Source organism: Trichosurus vulpecula, chromosome 7 (genome assembly GCF_011100635.1).
Source record: "Trichosurus vulpecula isolate mTriVul1 chromosome 7, mTriVul1.pri, whole genome shotgun sequence".
In the NCBI taxonomy this organism is placed as follows: Eukaryota; Metazoa; Chordata; class Mammalia; order Diprotodontia; family Phalangeridae; genus Trichosurus; species Trichosurus vulpecula.
This window is the reverse complement of record NC_050579.1, coordinates 261,617,999-261,635,967: the sequence shown is the minus strand read 5'-3', so window position 1 is coordinate 261,635,967 and position 17,969 is coordinate 261,617,999. Positions and strand designations below refer to the sequence as shown.

Genomic DNA, 17,969 nt, shown 5'->3' with positions numbered 1-17,969 from the left:
AACAAGCTGTAGGTTCTCAGGATGCGTGTGGCTTTTTTGGTTAAGGTAGCTTGCATACATAGTTCTACATTTCCCCTTTTCAAAACCCTCATCGTCACTGAGTATCACAGGTCTGGCACTGGACACAGATTGTCTTTTTGCCCACCTGGAAGTCGGTGGTAAGACATTCATTTTCTTCCCAGCACGAAAACTAGAAAAAGTAAAATTAGAGCTTTGTTGGTTTGTCACTAGCACACAAAGAGAACAGGGATAGTCCAGTACGGGCCAGGGAGCCCATAGGAACGTCAGAGATGAAAAGGACAAATATATTCTAGCTATATAAAGGATATCCTTCCGAGGAAGTGATGAAATTGAGTTTCTGAACTTGGTGAGCGGAATGCCCAATCCTAAGGTATGAGCACACCCTATGTTGGGACTGCCCTCAGATTCAGAAGAATTGAGTCTGCTACTCGTTTGCCTGTGTGACCCTTGGGGCTTCAACCGTGCACCTCTTCTCTTCTCCCTACGTCACAGGGCTGTTGTGCTTTCAAATTCTGATCATGTGGTCTTCTCAAGGACAAAAGTAAAATAGTATTACTGCCACCTCTTCCCCACCCCCATAATTTTTTACTAGCCTCCAGGTCAAAGAAAATACATACACTTTCAGGTTTAAAAAATTATTCTCCTTTATGCTTAGATCCATAGCAATTCCCCTGCCTCCCAAGGGGACCATTTTCCTCCCCCTACCAATAAAGGGGTCCTACAATCCAGAAGGGGTTCAATAGAGGCAGTGACAGGTATACGTGTGGAAGGTGAGGGTTCTCTCTCTTCTCAATTATTCCTCACTCCCCCCCCCAAAAAAACCACCCCAAATAGAGATACAAACACAGCCTGCTGCTATAGGGGGCCACTGCAGCTTAAAATTAATGCCCAGCCTCAACCAAAAATTGTGTACAGTGCTTTTATGCTGGGGGGACATATGGAACCCTAATTAGAATAGGAAGCATGGTCTTGCTCTTATTCCCCCCAGCATCTCATTTCTCCTCTTCCACTCTCCCTCCCTAGCAGAATTGGTTATCTTAATCTTCATCCTTCATCCCTTTGAGCCGAAGCCTGGCGAAGTCCTCAAACACAATGTCATCATCTGTGCCATAGCTGGGAAAGGAAGCGAGGGAGGGCATGAGATAGAGAGGCTCCAGATTTCCCCACCACCCCAACCAAAAGAGAAAGAAGCGAGAGTGCTGGTGCTACAGATGACACGGAGATTTAGCAGTGACAGGGTTGAGCTGCTGGGCAGCCTCTTCACTAAGCCAGGTATTGTTGAGGCCTCATCCCTCCGAATCTTCTTCTCCCTTTACCCCCACCCATTATTAGAGAGGGCAGGGAATTGATGCTGTAGCAGGGTAGAGGAAAGTAGACTTAAAGCAAAAAGGAGTCCTCTTCCTTTTCCATGGAGGTAGGGGGAGGAGGGGTAAAGGCAGAGGTCTTCCTTACTTGGTCTCAAATTCGATGAGATTGGTGTCCACTGGGTCATTTATCTCAGGGGCAGCTAAATGGAATAGAAGGGGATGAACAGTTAGTTGGTGGGTCAAGAGAAGAATAAATTCCTCTTTATAGCCCTTTCCTACTCTATTCCTTTAACAACTTCCTGGAAATGGCTTGAGCTGGTGGAGGAATCTTACCTGATTGAGGTTTGGAGTGGGTGGGATGGTCATGAGGCTTGGGGTGCATTAGGACAAAGGGGAGCTCCACTGAAACATCCCTAGAGAAAGAAACAGTATGAGGGAAAAAGACAGGTAGCTACAGACACCAGGGAAAAGAAATAAAGTAGAAGAGCAGTACTCACCCTCCCCGAGACACAACCAGCTTCACTTTGACCCTATAGGACACCAGGATGCCCAGCACCTCCTTGTTCGCGCCTTCCTTCACTCTGCGAGGGGAAAGATGTTTAGTCTAGGTCTAAGAACATGGATGAACACCAACTTGGTGGAGTGGCCCCTGCCCCTGCCCCTCTCACACCCCTAACTGTCCTCTACGCCTCAGGAGGGCCTAATGTAGACTACAAGGAAAGCTTCCAGTGGATTTGGGGGCTTGAGTTAACCACACATAGTACCTGGAGCTGGAAGGATCTTCCAGCTAGTTCAACCATCTACTGTGACAGGGCAGAGCATGAAGGCTGAGAAAATGGGGAGCCAACAGGTCAGTTATGTTCTTCAATTTACTCATCTACAACCTTGGGCACTTGGCTTCACTTCCTAGGGGCTGAAATTTCTAAGGTCCCTTCCAGCCATAAATTCTGACTTATGAAATTACTTCCCCAGATTGACAAAGCTTGGATTAGAACTCAGGTGTCCAAATTCTCACTCTAAAAAACTTTTCACTGAATTGCAGCAGCTTCTACCAAGAGGCTAATAGGAAATGTAGCCTCAGCTCTGTTCCCAAGCAGGCTGAAGGCAAGAAAAATGAGAAAGAGGAAGGAAATAAGGAGGAGGAAGAAACAAAATACGAACTAGCTAAGAATATAGAACAGGCATAACACAAACAGGATTCCCCCTGCCCACTTGCATAGTACTGGAGGCCAGATTGGTATCTTCATGTTTGAGCTTCCCATCCAAGGCAAGTCCTCGTTTCTCCCTATTTTCACTGAGCAGTGGGGTTATATTATACACCTTACAGAATGTGGAACTGGGAGCCACCTGGTCACTGAAAAGAGAAAGAGTGGTTGTTTAGTAAGGAATGTTGGGCCTGGAGAGGAGAGCACAACTCAATTCCAGCTCTCAGAGCTCCAAACAGCCACTAAAATTTACTCATTTGACACTAGTCACCACTCTTTAATGGGTAGTACTTACAACGGAAGAAGGTATTTATTCTAAGAACTTTGTAGAAATTAGAGCAATTACCCTGTGAGCTCCCCATCATTCAAAGTATTCAAAGCACAGGCTGGATGGATGACTCAAGATTCTATTATTCCTTGCCCCTTTCTAGGTACAAACTAGTCCCTCCCTTTCCCACCCAGCCTGGAGAATCCTTGGTCTTGCCATCTCTCCTTTCCCCCAAGAAATGGGCCACTGGGGAGGGCCCTATCACTTACTCTTGTTCTATCAGAGCCACTGGACATTTATATTGAGCAGTGCTGAAGAGGCAGATATCAGCATATTGTCTCACTGTGGTGGAGAAAAGGTGAATCACCAGCAGAAAGCACCAGGAAAAGAATGAGAATGAGGAACAGGAAAAGAAATTGGGTCACAGCACCCCCAAAAGATGGGGAGACAGCTCGTAATCCCTCCCTCTACCCCTCTCCATTCCGGATCTGTACTTTAGCCACGTCTCCCCAATTTCTTGCCTCTCTGATCCACCACCCTCATAAAGGGGGTCCCCAGCCCGGTCTGCCCTTTGTTAAAGTTCTCCCACAAAATCCCCTTCTCGTCTCAACATTGCCTGGTTTGTCTCAGGCAGGGTCTTCCTCACATTCTTTGTTAGGGCCCCTTCCAAATATCTCTTCTACAGTTCCAGCCTCCCTCAATTCCTATTCAATAGGCCTTCATTCTTCACTTCATACCAGAAACTTTGATCTTCTTCACGGTCTTAGTGGAGTTGTTGGTGACGTGGACGTTAACACTAAGTGGTTCCCCATGGTAATACAGCTAGGAGAGAGGACAAGGAGAGGAATCTGTTAGTTTATCTCATCATCTGTCAAACTCTAGAGATGCTCTGCACTATCCTTGATGGGATCTATTTTATCAAAAATGGATAACTCCCTTCTTCAAAGGTATAGAAAAAGACCTTCACCATATTTTCTCAGTCTATGTACATCATACTATGTTCCCCCATTAGTCTAGCTCCATTTGTGGCAGGCCTTCAATCCAGGCCTTGTCCTTGAAATATTATTATAATAGCTAGCATCTATATAGTGCCTACTATGTGCCAGGCACTATGCTAATTGCTTTAGAAATATTTTCTTCTTTTCCTTCCTGTCATCTGTCCCCCATCCCACAAAGTTCCCTGTTGGGAGTGTTAGGTCCCTTCGTTATGATTACGATCTCTCCTCTTCTCCTCACCTCTTTGTCCAGTGAGGCCTCAAGGTGCAGGGATCGGTCAGACATGAGGAAGTTTCGAGCAGTTTCAGCAGTGGGCTGGGGTCCTGGTGTCTCTGGGGCAAACTGTACCTTCCTGATCACCAGCCGCACAGAATTCCTAGGCCAGGAAATCAGGGGGTGGGATAGGTGGTAGTGTTGGTAGTCAGTGAATTCCCCTGACTTTCCAAGATGCCATCTCTCCCCAACCTGATCACTAAGTCAGTCAACAGACATTTATTAAGCACTTACTATGTGCCAGATGCTATGCTACAAGTGCTGGGGAATAGAAAGAAAAGTAAATGACCATCCCTGCTCTCAAGGAGCTCACAGTCTGAGGAGACCACAAGCAAACAACTAGGTACAAACAAGCCATATACAGGATAAACTGGCAATAACCAACAGAGGGAAAGCATTCAACAGATCCACGATATCTCCATGCTGACTCCCACCTCACAAGGAACAGTAACAGTGACGGGGAAATGACAGGAGGCGGGTGGTATCGATCCCCTCACCTCTTGTGGATTTTCTCTTCCAGTGTTTTGGCACAGAAGGCTCGAATCTCAAAGTCTACACCGCAGGCCTCAATGGGAAGAGGCAGAAGCTAGAGTCAGTTCTCTGCACAGCACCTCAATCACTGGCCCTCCCCCCACCTGCCTCCTAAGTCTGTGTTGAGGGATGTTACCTGTCAGCATCTTACCATTCTTCTATCCGTATCTTCCCTACCAGACCTTCCAATCGTAATTTAGCTTCTTTGCTACCCTTAACCCCCCCACCCCATACCCCCCTCTCAGATCATTAGTCAACAGGCCTAACTATCCTTTTTCCCATTCCATACCCTTTAAAAAACATTTCCTGCTTCATTTTATGGTCTGTTTCCTAATGCTGCCTTTCAGGTCTCGGTCAGTGCCCTTCTACCCACCCCTACCCCCACCCTTCAACTTGCTCCCATTACCTTCCCTGTGTCCTCAGGTCCAGGTTGCAGTGTGACAGAACAGGGCAGGTTCTGTGGAATCTGGGAGAGTGGGAGGAAGGTGGCAAGTTTCCCCTGACCCTCCCCTCCCCCAAGGAAAAAAATCCTTCCCCAAGTGTCTGAGACTATAACTCCTTCTCTGGAAAAAACACAAAAACTATGATAATGATAAGAGGAAGGGCTGGGAGAACCCCATCTGGATGGGGGAATTTGGACTGGACTTTTGACTTCATGAATGTAGGGAATTCCTGGGAAGGAAACCAACTCTATTAATGCAAGCCAACATCTGCTCTGCATCTTACATTCAGAGAGTTGCCTGAGGCACAGAGAGTGACTTGTCTGGCATCAGAAAACCAGTTTGCCTCAGGCGCAGGACTTGAATCCAGGTCTTCCTACCTCCAAGGCCAGCCCTCTATGTACTATATCAAGCTGCCTTTCCCGTTGGAGTAATTAAGTAAGGAGGAAAGCCATTGAAGGGCTCTCTGAACGCTGGCAGGGAGAGTGTTGGCTTGGACAATATTTGGGCACCTGTTCTTCTATTATCCCTAGATAACCTCAGATATCCCTATTATGTCTATATCCCAAGGCTGCTAACAATGAGGTATTCTAGTCTTCCCAAACACATACTGGCAGGCTCCATGCCACCCTGAGGAAGGGGTTCTAAGGGATTTGCTGTAGAGAGGGAATCAGGTTGATCCTGATAGGCAAGAAGGTGTTGAAGGGCTAGAGGTGAAAAAAAATCCTCACTGTGAAGGAGAAGGGGTGAGCATGCTGGCCCAGCTTCCTCAGCAGTCGTTCCTGAAGGCGAGTGGTGGGTTGGGGTGGGTCAGGGACAGGGGGAAAAGCTTGGTATGTGGCGGCAAACAGGTCCTTTCGGAATGACAGGCCCAAAACGTCCAGATCCTCACGACCATATCGGAAGGCACAAGTCAATGTCACATATACTATGGGTGGGTAGGGAGGAGTAGGAGAAGGAGAAAAAGATGTCAGAAAGAAATCTTCCCTTCCCTGTAAAGAGCCCATTTTGGATTCTCTTAGTTAGCAAGACCCTCTGCCATTGTCTTTCTAGGTTCGTTTTTAAATTCTGTTACACAGTCTTAAAAAACGTCATACACCTGCCCTGTCTGTTCCATTACTAATTCTATTAAGGAGTTCCCACTCCTTCCACTCCCTCCTGCATTCAGCAGTGGGAAACCCAGGCCTCCAGGCCTTCTAGGTCCTTGGGTTAGGCCTTCTGACCGAGTCCAAGTTTTACAGAACAAATCTGTTTATTAAGGAGATTTGTTCTATGAAGTTTGGATTCAGTCAAAGGGCCACACTCAAGGACCTGGTGGGCCACAGTTCCCCACCCCCATCCCCTCCCCCCTGATCTAGTTAAAGCCTCCAGTTCCTGAGGTTTCTCACCTTTTCGGTCCTTCAGGTACTCTGGGTCCACTAGCACCACTCCATCTGTAAAGGAGACCCACAGGTTACTCTGACCTTGCCTGGTCCCTCCCTTTAATTTGTACCTTATCTGGGCACTTAAAGATGTGAGAGGGAACGTAATACGTAGACTCAAGCCCTGCCCCAGGAGCTTTCCTCTTCTCTGTGTCCAGGCCCAGTCAGAGCTTTTGCTCTTCCACTCACCCACAGGATCTACTCGATCCAGGTGATCCACAAAGTCCCTCTTGCCCAGGTACACTGTCAGCTGGCAGGAAAGCAAAGGGGGTAAGGCAAGGTATCAAAATCAAGTGGTACCAAGAAGGAATCCCCTCCCGTCTTCAACCTTCCCTGAATCCCTATTTCTTATGGATGCCCTCAAATCCCCTCCCTGTTCCCCTACAGTTGCCTAGTACCCCTGACTCCAACAAGACCCTTCCCAGGAAAGAAGACCTTAGGGACATGCTACCTCCAGGCCTGTCCTCACTCTCCACTAGGGATCCTGGAATGGGGTACACAGATCATAGCCTGGATGCCTAGGCTTTCCTCTTCTCCCCTTTGACCCAGAGCCTAAGGCACCTGCCCCTACTAACACCTACTCTCAGCTTCCCTAGGACATACACAGGCATGCATGTTGTCATAGTGGCAAGAAGGAAGGGGAAGTCAGCTTTCAGATATGACAGGAAGTGGGGAGTAGGGGGAGGGGTTGGGGAACCTTTGTGGGAAGATGAGACTATCGAAAGGAGATTGGGAAAGAGCAAGAAGCTTTGAGCTGTGGCTCAAGGGGCCTCACCTTGCAGTTAGGACTTGACTTCTTGAAGACCCTACCAAAACAAAGGGGAGAACACAATCATGTTTGGAGAGCCAAAGGACTCCCTTACCTTACCCTGGGAGACTGCCCCTTATTCCAAACCCATACCTCATTCTTTGTCCTCTTCACCTCTCCAAGAAACCCAGATTCCCCAAGGGGGCCCCAACCTTGGACCAGAAGTTAATGGGATTTGGAAGGTCATCACTATGGCACCATCCAGACCCACCTTGTCCCTTTCTAACTTAGTTGTTCCTCATGAGTCCTTTCCTAAGTGAGAAGGAATGGGAGTTGGGCAGCAGGGTGGTGGTGGGGGTTCTTTTAATGTGACAGCTATAAATAACTGTCAGAGCAGTTGGATAGGCCCCTGCCACCTCTCCCTACCCAACCCTACCTTCATTTGTTCTTCACCAGCCCGAGCAGGAGAGGGAAGACTCCACCAAGCGCAGAGCTATCGGTTTCATAAATCATTATCTAGGTCTAACCACCACCCCCCAAATCCAAACCACATTCGCTCTCCTCTTTTTAGAGGCTGACTCACCCTCAAGGGTACCGATAAGGGGCTGTAATAGTGACCACCTGGCATTTCAATTTATTGCCCAGCCATTTTCCTCTGCTTTCCCCCTTGATGTAGTCTGCTACAGCAGTTGCTGAAATCAGACTGCTGTGACAACCCTATGAGGTAGGTACCATGGGAGGTGGTGTCCCCAGCTTAAAGAGCAGGAAGCTGAAAGTGAGGGGGATGTAATTTTTCCCACAGTCAGATGTATAGTCAGTATTGAAAGCTGCATTCAAATCCAGGTTTTTCTGACTCCCAAGTCCATCATTTTAACTACTACAGGTTTTCACCATGTGAACCCAACTACCTAGGTATGGTCCTGTTCCACTAACAGTTTTCCAAGGCAGTCTTTTAGGCTATGACTTCACCCTGGGATTAAGGATAGGAAGTCTTTGGGGCCCCAACATGGCATTGTTTAGAATTTATTTTTCATAGCAACTGCCAAGGGGGTCTGCCTCTTCTCTGGATGAGACACCTTCCTACCTACCCCTCAGACACTCTTGTTTCTCATAAATGCTTCTCGGATAAACCTAAAATGGCCAACGTTGAATTATAACCACTTCAAGCTTTTCCCCATTTCCTTTCTCAACTTCCCGAAGGTCAGATTTCCTTAGTCCATTAAGTGAAAACTTTGAGAACCAACCCTTCTCCCATTCTCCCACACTGGCCCCTCCAGAAAAGTCGAATGACACTTCAACATGCTAGCCAGCAATTAGGTGGCACAGTGAATAGAGGGCCAGGCCTGGAGTCAGGAAGACCTGAGTTCAAATCCAGCCTCAGACACTTACTAGTTGTGTGACCCTGGGCAAGTCACTTGAACCTGTTTGCCTCAGTCTCCCCATTTGTAAAATGAGCTGCTGGAAAAGGGAAATGGTAAACCACTCCAGTATCTTTGCTAAGAAAACCTCAAGTGGGGTCACAAAGAGTTGGATATAACTGAACAAATGCTAGCCACCCTTTGTTTTCCCCTGGTTGTCATGGAAAGAACCCTGTTCTGATGTTCCCCCAAAGACCCAAGGGGTATCTATGCTTTTGTACTTTTTGTTTGCCTGCCCCTCTCCCTGCCCCCCCCCTCCAAATTAAATCAAGGGAGGGGCAGCATGGCATGTTTTTAAAAAGCACATTTTATTTGGTGTCGAAGGACTAGTTTTTAAATCCTAGGTCTGCTACTTAATATGCATATGGATTTGGGGTAAGTTGCTGTGTTTGTTTCCTTTTCTGCAAAGGGAGGGAGTCTAGATTATCTCTTAAGTCTTGCAGCTCTAAATTCTATGAGCCTGTCATCTTAGAGGCCTCAGGATGGTATTTACCTGGATGCTGGTTATTGGGGCAAAAGCCATTGCCCAAGAGAGGATTCCAATCCATCCTTGAGAGCAGGCACTATTTATTTTTCATTTGTGATTTCCTATCCATCAAGACTGAGCCGAGTGTTTTATGGCACATAGGAGCTTAATAAACATTTGTTCAGTTGAGCTGTTGAATGTCGTTAATTGCCCCAATCTTGGGAGGAGTTCACGTGTATGGAGAGTGGTGAAGATGACTGGGGGAGATCAAGGGAGTTGCCTAGAGGGGAGGGCCAGCAGAAGCAGGTGCCCCCCCCCTCCATTTCCTGCTATTCTGTCCATTTCCTGTGGCTCAAAGAAGGGGTAGTGGTGGTATGTGTGATAAATTGTGCCATGTCAGCAGCAGTCCCCTCCTTAGTGCACTCCCCCCAAAAAACCCACGCCACAGAACAAAAAAGGGGGATAGTCTCAAATCAACCACTTCCCTTTTTTTTTTCTTGGGATTCTAACACACCCACATCCCATGGCCTGCCCTTGTGAACTGTTCCTCCCCTTAACCCAAACATTCAGCTTTGGAGTCAGGAACGTAGACTCCCATTTTCTATCAATTTGCAAGAGATATGACAGATCAGCCTGCTAGGATATACTCTCAGCTCTTCTAGGGTTTTTTTTTTTTTTGGACCTTTTTTTCCCCTTCCTACCAGAAACAGTCATCCACCCCCAACAGCTCTAGGTCTCTAGTGGGTATTGGGTCACAACAGGAAGTGGATTCTACTGGAGTCCAAAAAACAGAAGTTGGGGTACAGAGGGTGCAAGGGGCCTTGACTTAAAATTATGTAGGAAGAGGGTATGCTAAAGTCAAATGGTGCTGGGGACCAGAGACACAGAAGCAGGTTAGGGTGGGATGCCAGCAACATCGGCTTTCAGTCTCTCATATATACTCTTCTCCTCCATAAAGCTGCTGCCTCTAGCAATCCTTGGGGGGTGAAGACAAAATATGTGGGTATCACAGGCTAGGATGCAGGTAGAGGGCACTCTTCCAGGGCGGGGGACTACTGTACAGGCGACTTCCTGTTTGTTTGGTACGAGACGGAGGGAGGGGGGCTGTCTCTCCCCAGCGGGTTCAGGCTTCCCTCTCCATGCACTATCCCCGGGGGTAACAGGCCACCTGCTGCTCCTCTTGGTGTCCCAGCATCTCAGCCACCACCAGACGGCTCAGGCGTCTACTGCCCCCCCCTCCCCCCCGTCCCTTTGGAATGCAGACTCCAGGCCCCGAGTCCTCACTCGTTTTAGTGTGCCATGCATGCTGCTCCCGTCCACCTCACATCCCCCATGGACCCACAAGCCCAGTCCTTCCAGCGCCCCTGCCCCCACTCCCATCCTTATTCCCCAGGCGCCCGGTCCCCGCTCTCCTCCCCATGCTCTCCATCCAGGGAGCCCGCAGCCACTCATTCTGCAAACCCTGGCTCTGAGCAATGCACCTCTTTTGCAGACCTCATCCCACTTACCTGGTCCCTGCTTTCTCCCCCATGGTGCGCACAGCAGTCCTCCCGGCTAGTAGCTCACAGCTTTCCTCGCCCGCTGCTTGGCCCAGCTCCTCCCCGCCAGCACTGCGCAAGCGCCTCACCACCTCTCTCCCCTCCCCATCCCAGAGAACCCGGGTCCGACGCGTCAGCCGGGGGATTCTGCCCCTCCCTCTCCCGGCCGAATCGCCAATTCTCCAAGGTGACTAGACGGTGAAGCGCAGCCCACCTCCCTGCCAAGCGCTGATTGGTGCTTCCTCAGCAACTGCTCCGGAGCGCTCTCTGCCCCTGTGCCCCTCCCCTCTCCCAGCCTCTCCGCAATTCCAGACAGCTATGTGGTTCCCCATTTGAAAGGGAGGCATCGCCCCGTTCCCCATCCCCGCCTCGGCCACACAAGCCCGGGGATTGGCTCTTCGTGTTCAGGCTCACGCGCCCATTGGTGGAATGGATATTCTTCCCTTCTCTAACCCTTCTTTGGTTCCCAGGATATGAGTGATCGCAGGACCAGGGATGTACATATGGTGTACATTCAACACTCATGCATTCGAGCCGCTGAAAACGAGTATCTTCCCCGAGGGCCTTCACCATACCCTACCATATAATGTCTCGGTACTTTCTGCCCCTCCCCCCCTTGGCTCAATATCTCTTCCCACCTGCCTCCTCCATACTCATCCACCCCACCACATCTTCATTCATTAATTGAATCATAGAAAATTTGTTTAACAAACTGGTGGAAAGCCAGCTTTCAGACAGCGAAAGACCTCTTAATCCAGAATCGGGAGCCTTCGGTTTGCAATTCGTTTATTATCTCTATGTTAAGGAAATCCTTAACCTTTCTGATCATATGACCTCATCTATAAAACAGAGCTAATTAACATTTGCATTGCCTCATTCACGATAAGAAAATGCTTTGTAAACCTTAAATCACTATACGAATCCGAATTACTATACAAAATGGCTGGGTTTTTTCTGAATTACTCCAGCAATTGCAACTATCACAATCTAGCACTTAATTACAAATGATCTCCATGCTACGTCTCTTCCTAGAAAGGCAGCAAAGTATGGTGGGAACAGCGCTTCATTTTGGGTCAGAGGAGACCTGGATTCCAAACCAGCCTCTAACACCATGACCAAGTACAAGTCTCAAACTCTCTCAAACCTGTGCCTTGTTTTCCACGTGGAGATAATGTAGGCAGTTTTTACCTGAAGGGCTGCTATTAGGAAAAAATGAGACCATACATAAGGCACTTTGCAAACCTTTGTGCTACAAATGGAAGCAATTACCTCTAAGATGGCTTGCAATTCTATGATGCCTAACAGTCTATGATTCTTCTACATCACATCCTTTGTGTCTCCCACTGCCTACCCTGTTTTCCAAGGCTCTGCTTCAGGATCCTCTACTCCCGAATTCCCTGATACATTCCTAAGATTGTCTTCTGAATTCAGGTTGTACTTTGACTACTATGGAGGAACACACACCCAGGCAAATTCATAATACTCTTGAGGAGCCTTCGGTCTAATAGACTTAGGGGGAGTATAAAGATAGTAAAGCAAGGGAACTTTGTGTATCAACTTTGTTGATTTCCTTTAGGAAGGATGATTTAGACTCTAAATTATTTTATAATAAATAATTTATTATCTTATAATTATATATAAATATAATATATTATAATTGTAAATTATAAAACAATTTATTATTTTATTCCTCCAGCTAAATTCCAGGCTCCACCCTGATCCCAAGCCAGCACGCTTAGAGGGCTACAAAGCTGGTGGTGTTGGGCTAAGGAATGGGCCCACTCAAAACTTATCCTATGCTGAGGGGGAAAGGAGGGCTCCCCCCCCTCAGCCCCCCCCCCCGCACGGTTTCCCTTCGCCTCCCTCCGAGAAAATACTCATCAATATTAATTAAATCACGCATTCCATCCTTGCTCTGTCCCACACCAGCCTCAACGCGCACGCGCAGCCTCTTCCTTTCTCGGTGGCGCCAGGCCCCCCTCTGCTCCTCAGTACGCATGCCTTAGTCCCCTCCTCCCCCTTCCTCCCGCCGCACAGTCGCAGCGTGTTGACATCATCACAGTGCGCAGCGGCCAAGAGTGCAGGCGAAGATGGCGGCAGCCGTGCTGAGCGGGAGCCCCACAGGTTCTGGGGCTGGGGGTCCGGGCGGGGCAGGCGGTCTCCCGGCCGCAGGTCCTGGGTCACGTCTCCGCATGCTGCTGTTGGAGAGCGTATCTGGGTTGTTGCAGCCTCGGGCCGGGCCTGCCGCCCCTCCCTCGCCCCCCACAGCCCCGCTGGTGCCGGGGCTCGTGCGTCTGCTGAGGCTGCACGGGATGATGGGCGGGGCCCAGGTGAAGTCGAGCGCCGGTGGGCGGGTCCTGGTTCGGGGGGAAGTGTGGGGAGGGGGTCCCTGCAGGGTGAGCTTTCGAGAGTGGTGCTGGGTTGAGGTAGCCCTAGAGGTGGGGTCAGCCCCCAAGTGAGCTTCCGAGGGGGACTTTGGGGGCGAAATCTGGCGGGAGGATGCCCAGGTAAAAGAGAGAAGTAGGGAGGATCCCTACTAGATAATAGGTTCGTTGTAAGGAATAGGGAGATGAACCCTGTCCTGCGGAAGCTGGGAGGAAAGCTAGTCTTGATTGGTTTTTCTCTTTTCTGTACTGATTCTCAGATTATCATCTATAGGGACCGTTCCTCCCCAGACTTCCATTCCCATATTTTCCAACAGTATCTTTCAGTATCATCTCACACTGAAAGGACTTGTAATTAGTATCTTCCTTTTCAACCAACATGGTACAGCCCAGGACACAGTTCTGCTACCTCCCCATAGTGTCTAGCCTCTTTATATATCTTAGCCTTAGTTTTCCTCATAAAATGAGTGGCCCCTTCCTTTCAGTGCTACTTGTCTTACTGTGAATCCCTCTAAAGTCACCGATTCTCTGATACCACTGTACTCTCAGTTACCCTGGCTCTATGTTTTAGAAGCATCTTTGACTCTTACTCGGTCATTTTGGAAGTATGATTCTTTTCTCCATTGTTATCCGTATCCCATTTATCACAAAGTCTTGTGTTAAAGAAGATGAATCTGGGTGGATCAGAAGGAGGGAGAAACTAGAGGCAGTAGGACAAGTTAGAAGACTATTTGCTCTTGAATTTACTTTTTTCTTTGTATCGCCACCATTTTCTTTGCATTCCCACTCTCATGGGCTAGGCCCATGTTACCTTATATCTGAAGTGATACAAGAATCTTGTAACTTGTCATACTGTCACCAGTTTCTCTACATCTATAGAATCCATCTAATGTCTTTTTTTAATATTGCATTCATTATTGTCACTTAAGTGCTCATAAGCTGTTACTCAGTGTCCATTGCTCAAAGCCCAAATTGGCCTTAATGAATTATTTTTCCCAGCCTGGCGCCAGTGTCCTTTTTTTGTCTTATATTTCTCAATTTCAGCTTTTAAGTGGTTCACGTCTAGTCACTGTTGTTGCGTTACTCAGAGTTTATATAAACCTCTGAGTTTTTGCACTTGATTGTTCCCCTAGGCTGGAATGCTGTTTTCTGCTCCTTCTCCTCACCTCTCCCTTCAGATTCTACCTCTGTGGCTCACCTTACCTTTTACTTGACTGCAGCAACTATCATTGTTCTCTTCCTCCTGCAAATTCTTATGGCATTTGTTTTACAATTCATTTGTCGCTTGATTATATACTGTGTTTTATTGTTATTGGTAATCTTCATATTTATGTGTTTTTTCCTGTGCTAAGATTTTGTGTTCCTTGAAGGCAGAGATTTTTGCCTTGTTTTTTTGTATTTCTATACTGTCTAGTTCAGTGTTGTCTAGCAAATAGTAAGTATTCACTGATTCATTGATTAACTCATCATCTCTCTTATATCCTGTCCACTTTGAATCACCTACTACACCACGACCAGAGACCATTTTTATACCATTTTCATCATTTCTTTCCCCTTTTCAAGAACCTCTGACAGCTCCCTGTTACAGTGTTATGTTTATAGCACAGTCTCCTTTGCCTGGCATCCCGAACCATTTGCAATTTGTCCCCTCTTTGTTTATCTTCCACTTTGTTTCCATTTTTCAACCACCAACCAATCTCACTACCTGCCTGGACACCAAATTTATTCTTCCATCTGCTTCTTTTGTTTCTCCTCACCAGGAATACTTCCCCTTTTCCCCACATTATTTATGTAAATCCTCAACCTTCTGCCTAACTTAGATAAAGCCTACCATGATGATTAGGTGACCTGACCTCTGATCTCTCAGAGATTCTTTTACTATTCTTTGGGGATTCTTAGTTATATGCTCTTGAGTCTTTTTCAAAAATTGTTTTTCATATAATTATCTTGAAGGCCCCCTACTGCACTTCCAAACAATATGGCAAGCTCCTTGAAAAACATGGCTGTGGCATGCTTCTTTCATATAACCCATGACACTAAGCATGGTAGGCACTTAGTAAATACATATTGAATTGAATGAGGCATGAAGCTAAAGAGTTTTATCAGTTTGAGGCAAGAGGCCAAGGCCTGTCTACATCAATGGATAGAAGTCTTCATATGATGGCTTCTGGGAGAATTGAGTTGGGTTTATAGGTGAGAGCTAGGATATTGAGTTTTGGAATAGTTGGGACTTTTCATATGATAGAGAAGTAATACCACGTGGGTTCTCCTACTTCCTTTCCTCTGCTTAATCTTGATTTCTCTTTTTCTCCATAGAACCTCTCAGCTGTGGGAGCACTAGTGGGTCTCAGTAATGCCCGACTTGGCTCCATCAAGACTCGGTGAGTCCTTTACCAAGTTTTATCCTTCACCTCAAGTCCAGCAACTCAACCACATATCCATCCCCATCCTTCTCATTTTCATTGGAGCTCAAGAAGGAACCTCCTAATTCCTCATGAGATCACTTTGTCCATCTCCCTGCTTCCATATCTTGGATGTAGTGGCTTCTTCTGGAAGCCGCCTTCCTGGTTTTTACAACTTCCTTGACTGGAAGTTAAATTTTGCATCTAATTATATTACCTTCTTACCCATTTCCAGTTGTACATTAATACTCGGGCCTTCTTAAAAGAAGCAGGAGTATCTCTTTAACTTTTGCTTCTCAGGCTGGAGCTCTTTCTCAATTTCTGCCAACCCCATTCTCACATCCTTTAGGAGTTAGGACTTAAGTCCCAGGAGATAGATAAAGAGAGGGAAGTATCACTTTCTGGAATCTAGCCCATCCTCTCAGACATTGCCCCTCCTCATCCTCTTGCCAGGTTTGAGGGATTGTGTTTGCTTTCCCTGCTGGTGGCGGAGAGTCCCACTGAGACGTTCCAGCAGCACAGTGTTTCCTGGCTCCGTAGTATTCAGCATGTCCTTCAGGTAAGCTTGTCCTCCTTCCCTCTTTCCCACCCCCTACCCCGCTTATTTCCTGGGTATGGTGGATTCCTTATGGGAAGAGAATCTGGTAAAGGAATAAGACCCATTCCATTGTAGACAGGAAGCGATCATGGGACAAGATTGCTGTTTTCAGCTCTTTGCTGTCATACTTAGCCATTGCATTTACTTAACTTCTTTGACCTTTATTACTGGCTATATAAAATGAACTCCCTTAAAACACATCCCATTTTAATCTCCATCTTGGCTTGCTTCCTTTATTAACATTCTTATCTCTGCTGACTTTTTAATCCTCCTATAGACTGGTAGGAGCCTGATGGAGAAAAGGGTTGAGTTTTGTTCTTCCACAGTTAAGATGTCCACTTACTTTGAAATCTAAACTCTTCTTTTCCTTCCTGGTCTTAGGAAGGGTGTGACCTAGCAAGCTTAGCAATAAGGAGAAGAGTCCTGTTGAAGCTGATGCTTTATGTCTGTAGGCAATGTGGAATGGTGAAAGGAGTAGTTAACATGAAGTTAGGAAGGCTGGAGTTCAAATTCTGCCACAGACACTTGTAAGCTATATGACCTTAGATGGGTCAATCTCAACCTCAGTTTTTTTCATTTGTGAAGGGGTGGTGGGGGTGGTAATAGTATACATCACCAGAATTGTTGTGAGGATCACATGGGCTGCTAGGTGGCAAAGTGGATAGAGTCCGGGCCTAGAGTCAGAAAGACTTAACTTCCTGAGTTCGAATTTGATTTTGGACTCTTACTAGCTATGTTCTCCTGGGCAAGTCACTTAACCCTGATTGTCTCAGTTTCCTCCTCTGTAAAATGAGCTGAAGAAAACCCCTCTAGTATCTTTGCCAAGAAAACCCTAATGAGGTCATGAAGAATCAGACATGGCTGAACAATAACAACAAAAGCCCTTTTCAAACTTTATATCACTACAGAGATGCAAAGACTCAGACTTCAGTCTGGGAGATGTTGCTGGTCATTTTCAGAAGGCAATAACTTGCTAGAAAGAGTTGAGATGTGGTTGGGGAAGGGGAAACTAGGCAGCCTGCAGCTTCTCCAACCCAGATGCAGCCAGAAAGTGCTCTGTCAGTGTTGGGAAAGGATATGAAAGTTTACAAACGTTTGATTCTTTTCTACTATTCCATGTATGCCTTTGTCTCTCCTGGCTCTCCTTTTCAGTCTTTCTCTTTTTTCAATATGTTGTCTTCTCCCAGTAGAAGTAAGCCCCTTGAGGTCAGGGACTGTCCTGATTGTCTTTCTGTTTGTATTTGTATTGATATCACTTGGCACATGGTAAATGCTTAATAAAGTGATAGTTGACTGACTAACCATCTCTAAATTCTGAACTTTTCTAACTATACTTTGTTGCCTCTTCTGATTGACCCTGGTATTCTTCCTAAAACCTCTTGTGCTGTCCTTTCCCTTTAGGAAGTAAGAACATGGGTTTTCCCTGGCCTCATCTTTCTTTTCCATCTCTTGCTTTTCAGTCCCAGGACCCAGCCCCTACTATGGAGTTGGCTGTGGCCATTCTGAGAGATCTGCTCCGATACTCAGCCCAGCTCCCTGAGCTCTCTCGAGACATCTCCACAAACCATTTGCCTGGCCTGCTGACATCTTTGCTGGGCCTCAAACCTGAGGTAGGGTTTATGCCCTCGGGGTAAGGCCTCACAGGTGAAATGGGGAGGATGAATGGATGAAGCAGGGAATGGGGATGAAGACTTAGAGGGTACTGGGGTTCAGGTGGGGATTTGAAAGCACTAGGGTGTGGGAGAGGCTCTTCCTCACTTTTCTTCTTATTTTCTCATAGTGTGAGCTGTCAGCATTGGAGGGAATGAAGGCCTGCATGACCTACTTCCCCCGGGCCTGTGGCTCCCTCAGAGTAAGTGACTGTGGCCACTCTGCCACCACTCCAGTCAGTTATGCTAGTTCTGTGATTCTATCCTCTCATGCTGTAAATTTCATAAGTAATCCACTGATTCC

General features: G+C 47.1%; 2 protein-coding genes across 2 annotated transcripts in view; one reads left to right on the top strand and one right to left on the bottom strand.

Moving 5' to 3' along the window:
* Positions 1-640: 640 nt before the first annotated feature.
* On the bottom strand, positions 641-10,713 carry ARRB2 (arrestin beta 2). Its single transcript, XM_036768952.1, has 15 exons — positions 10,603-10,713; positions 7,238-7,268; positions 6,652-6,712; positions 6,430-6,474; positions 5,773-5,969; positions 5,008-5,067; positions 4,568-4,635; positions 4,038-4,173; positions 3,539-3,623; positions 3,071-3,143; positions 2,545-2,682; positions 1,826-1,909; positions 1,662-1,741; positions 1,474-1,528; positions 641-1,134 (listed from the first exon to the last, which is right to left on the bottom strand). The coding sequence occupies exons 1-15, from the start codon at positions 10,623-10,625 to the stop codon at positions 1,059-1,061; spliced, it is 1,212 nt and encodes a 403-aa protein (XP_036624847.1). The 5' UTR covers positions 10,626-10,713; the 3' UTR covers positions 641-1,058.
* Positions 10,714-12,684: 1,971 nt separating this feature from the next.
* Positions 12,685-17,969, top strand: part of PELP1 (proline, glutamate and leucine rich protein 1) — a 30,287-nt gene continuing 25,002 nt past the window's right edge. Inside the window, exons 1-5 of the mRNA XM_036769154.1 lie at positions 12,685-12,962; positions 15,333-15,397; positions 15,872-15,977; positions 17,477-17,626; positions 17,797-17,868. Coding sequence (XP_036625049.1) covers positions 12,723-12,962; positions 15,333-15,397; positions 15,872-15,977; positions 17,477-17,626; positions 17,797-17,868 — 633 coding nt within the window. The 5' untranslated portion in view covers positions 12,685-12,722. The remainder of the gene's footprint in view (positions 12,963-15,332; positions 15,398-15,871; positions 15,978-17,476; positions 17,627-17,796; positions 17,869-17,969) is intronic.

What these genes read in the sequence shown, in the direction of transcription:
- ARRB2 (XM_036768952.1), bottom strand. Translation starts at nt 10,625, where the DNA reads ATGGGGGAGAAAGCAGGGACCAG. An exon ending in GAAGAGAAAATCCACAAGAG is followed by an intron (nt 4,174 to 4,567) that starts GTGAGGGGATCG and finishes TTCCTGGCCTAG; the next exon opens with GAATTCTGTGCGGCTGGTGA. An exon ending in GAAGAAGATCAAAGTTTCTG is followed by an intron (nt 3,144 to 3,538) that starts GTATGAAGTGAA and finishes TCTCCACCACAG; the next exon opens with TGAGACAATATGCTGATATC.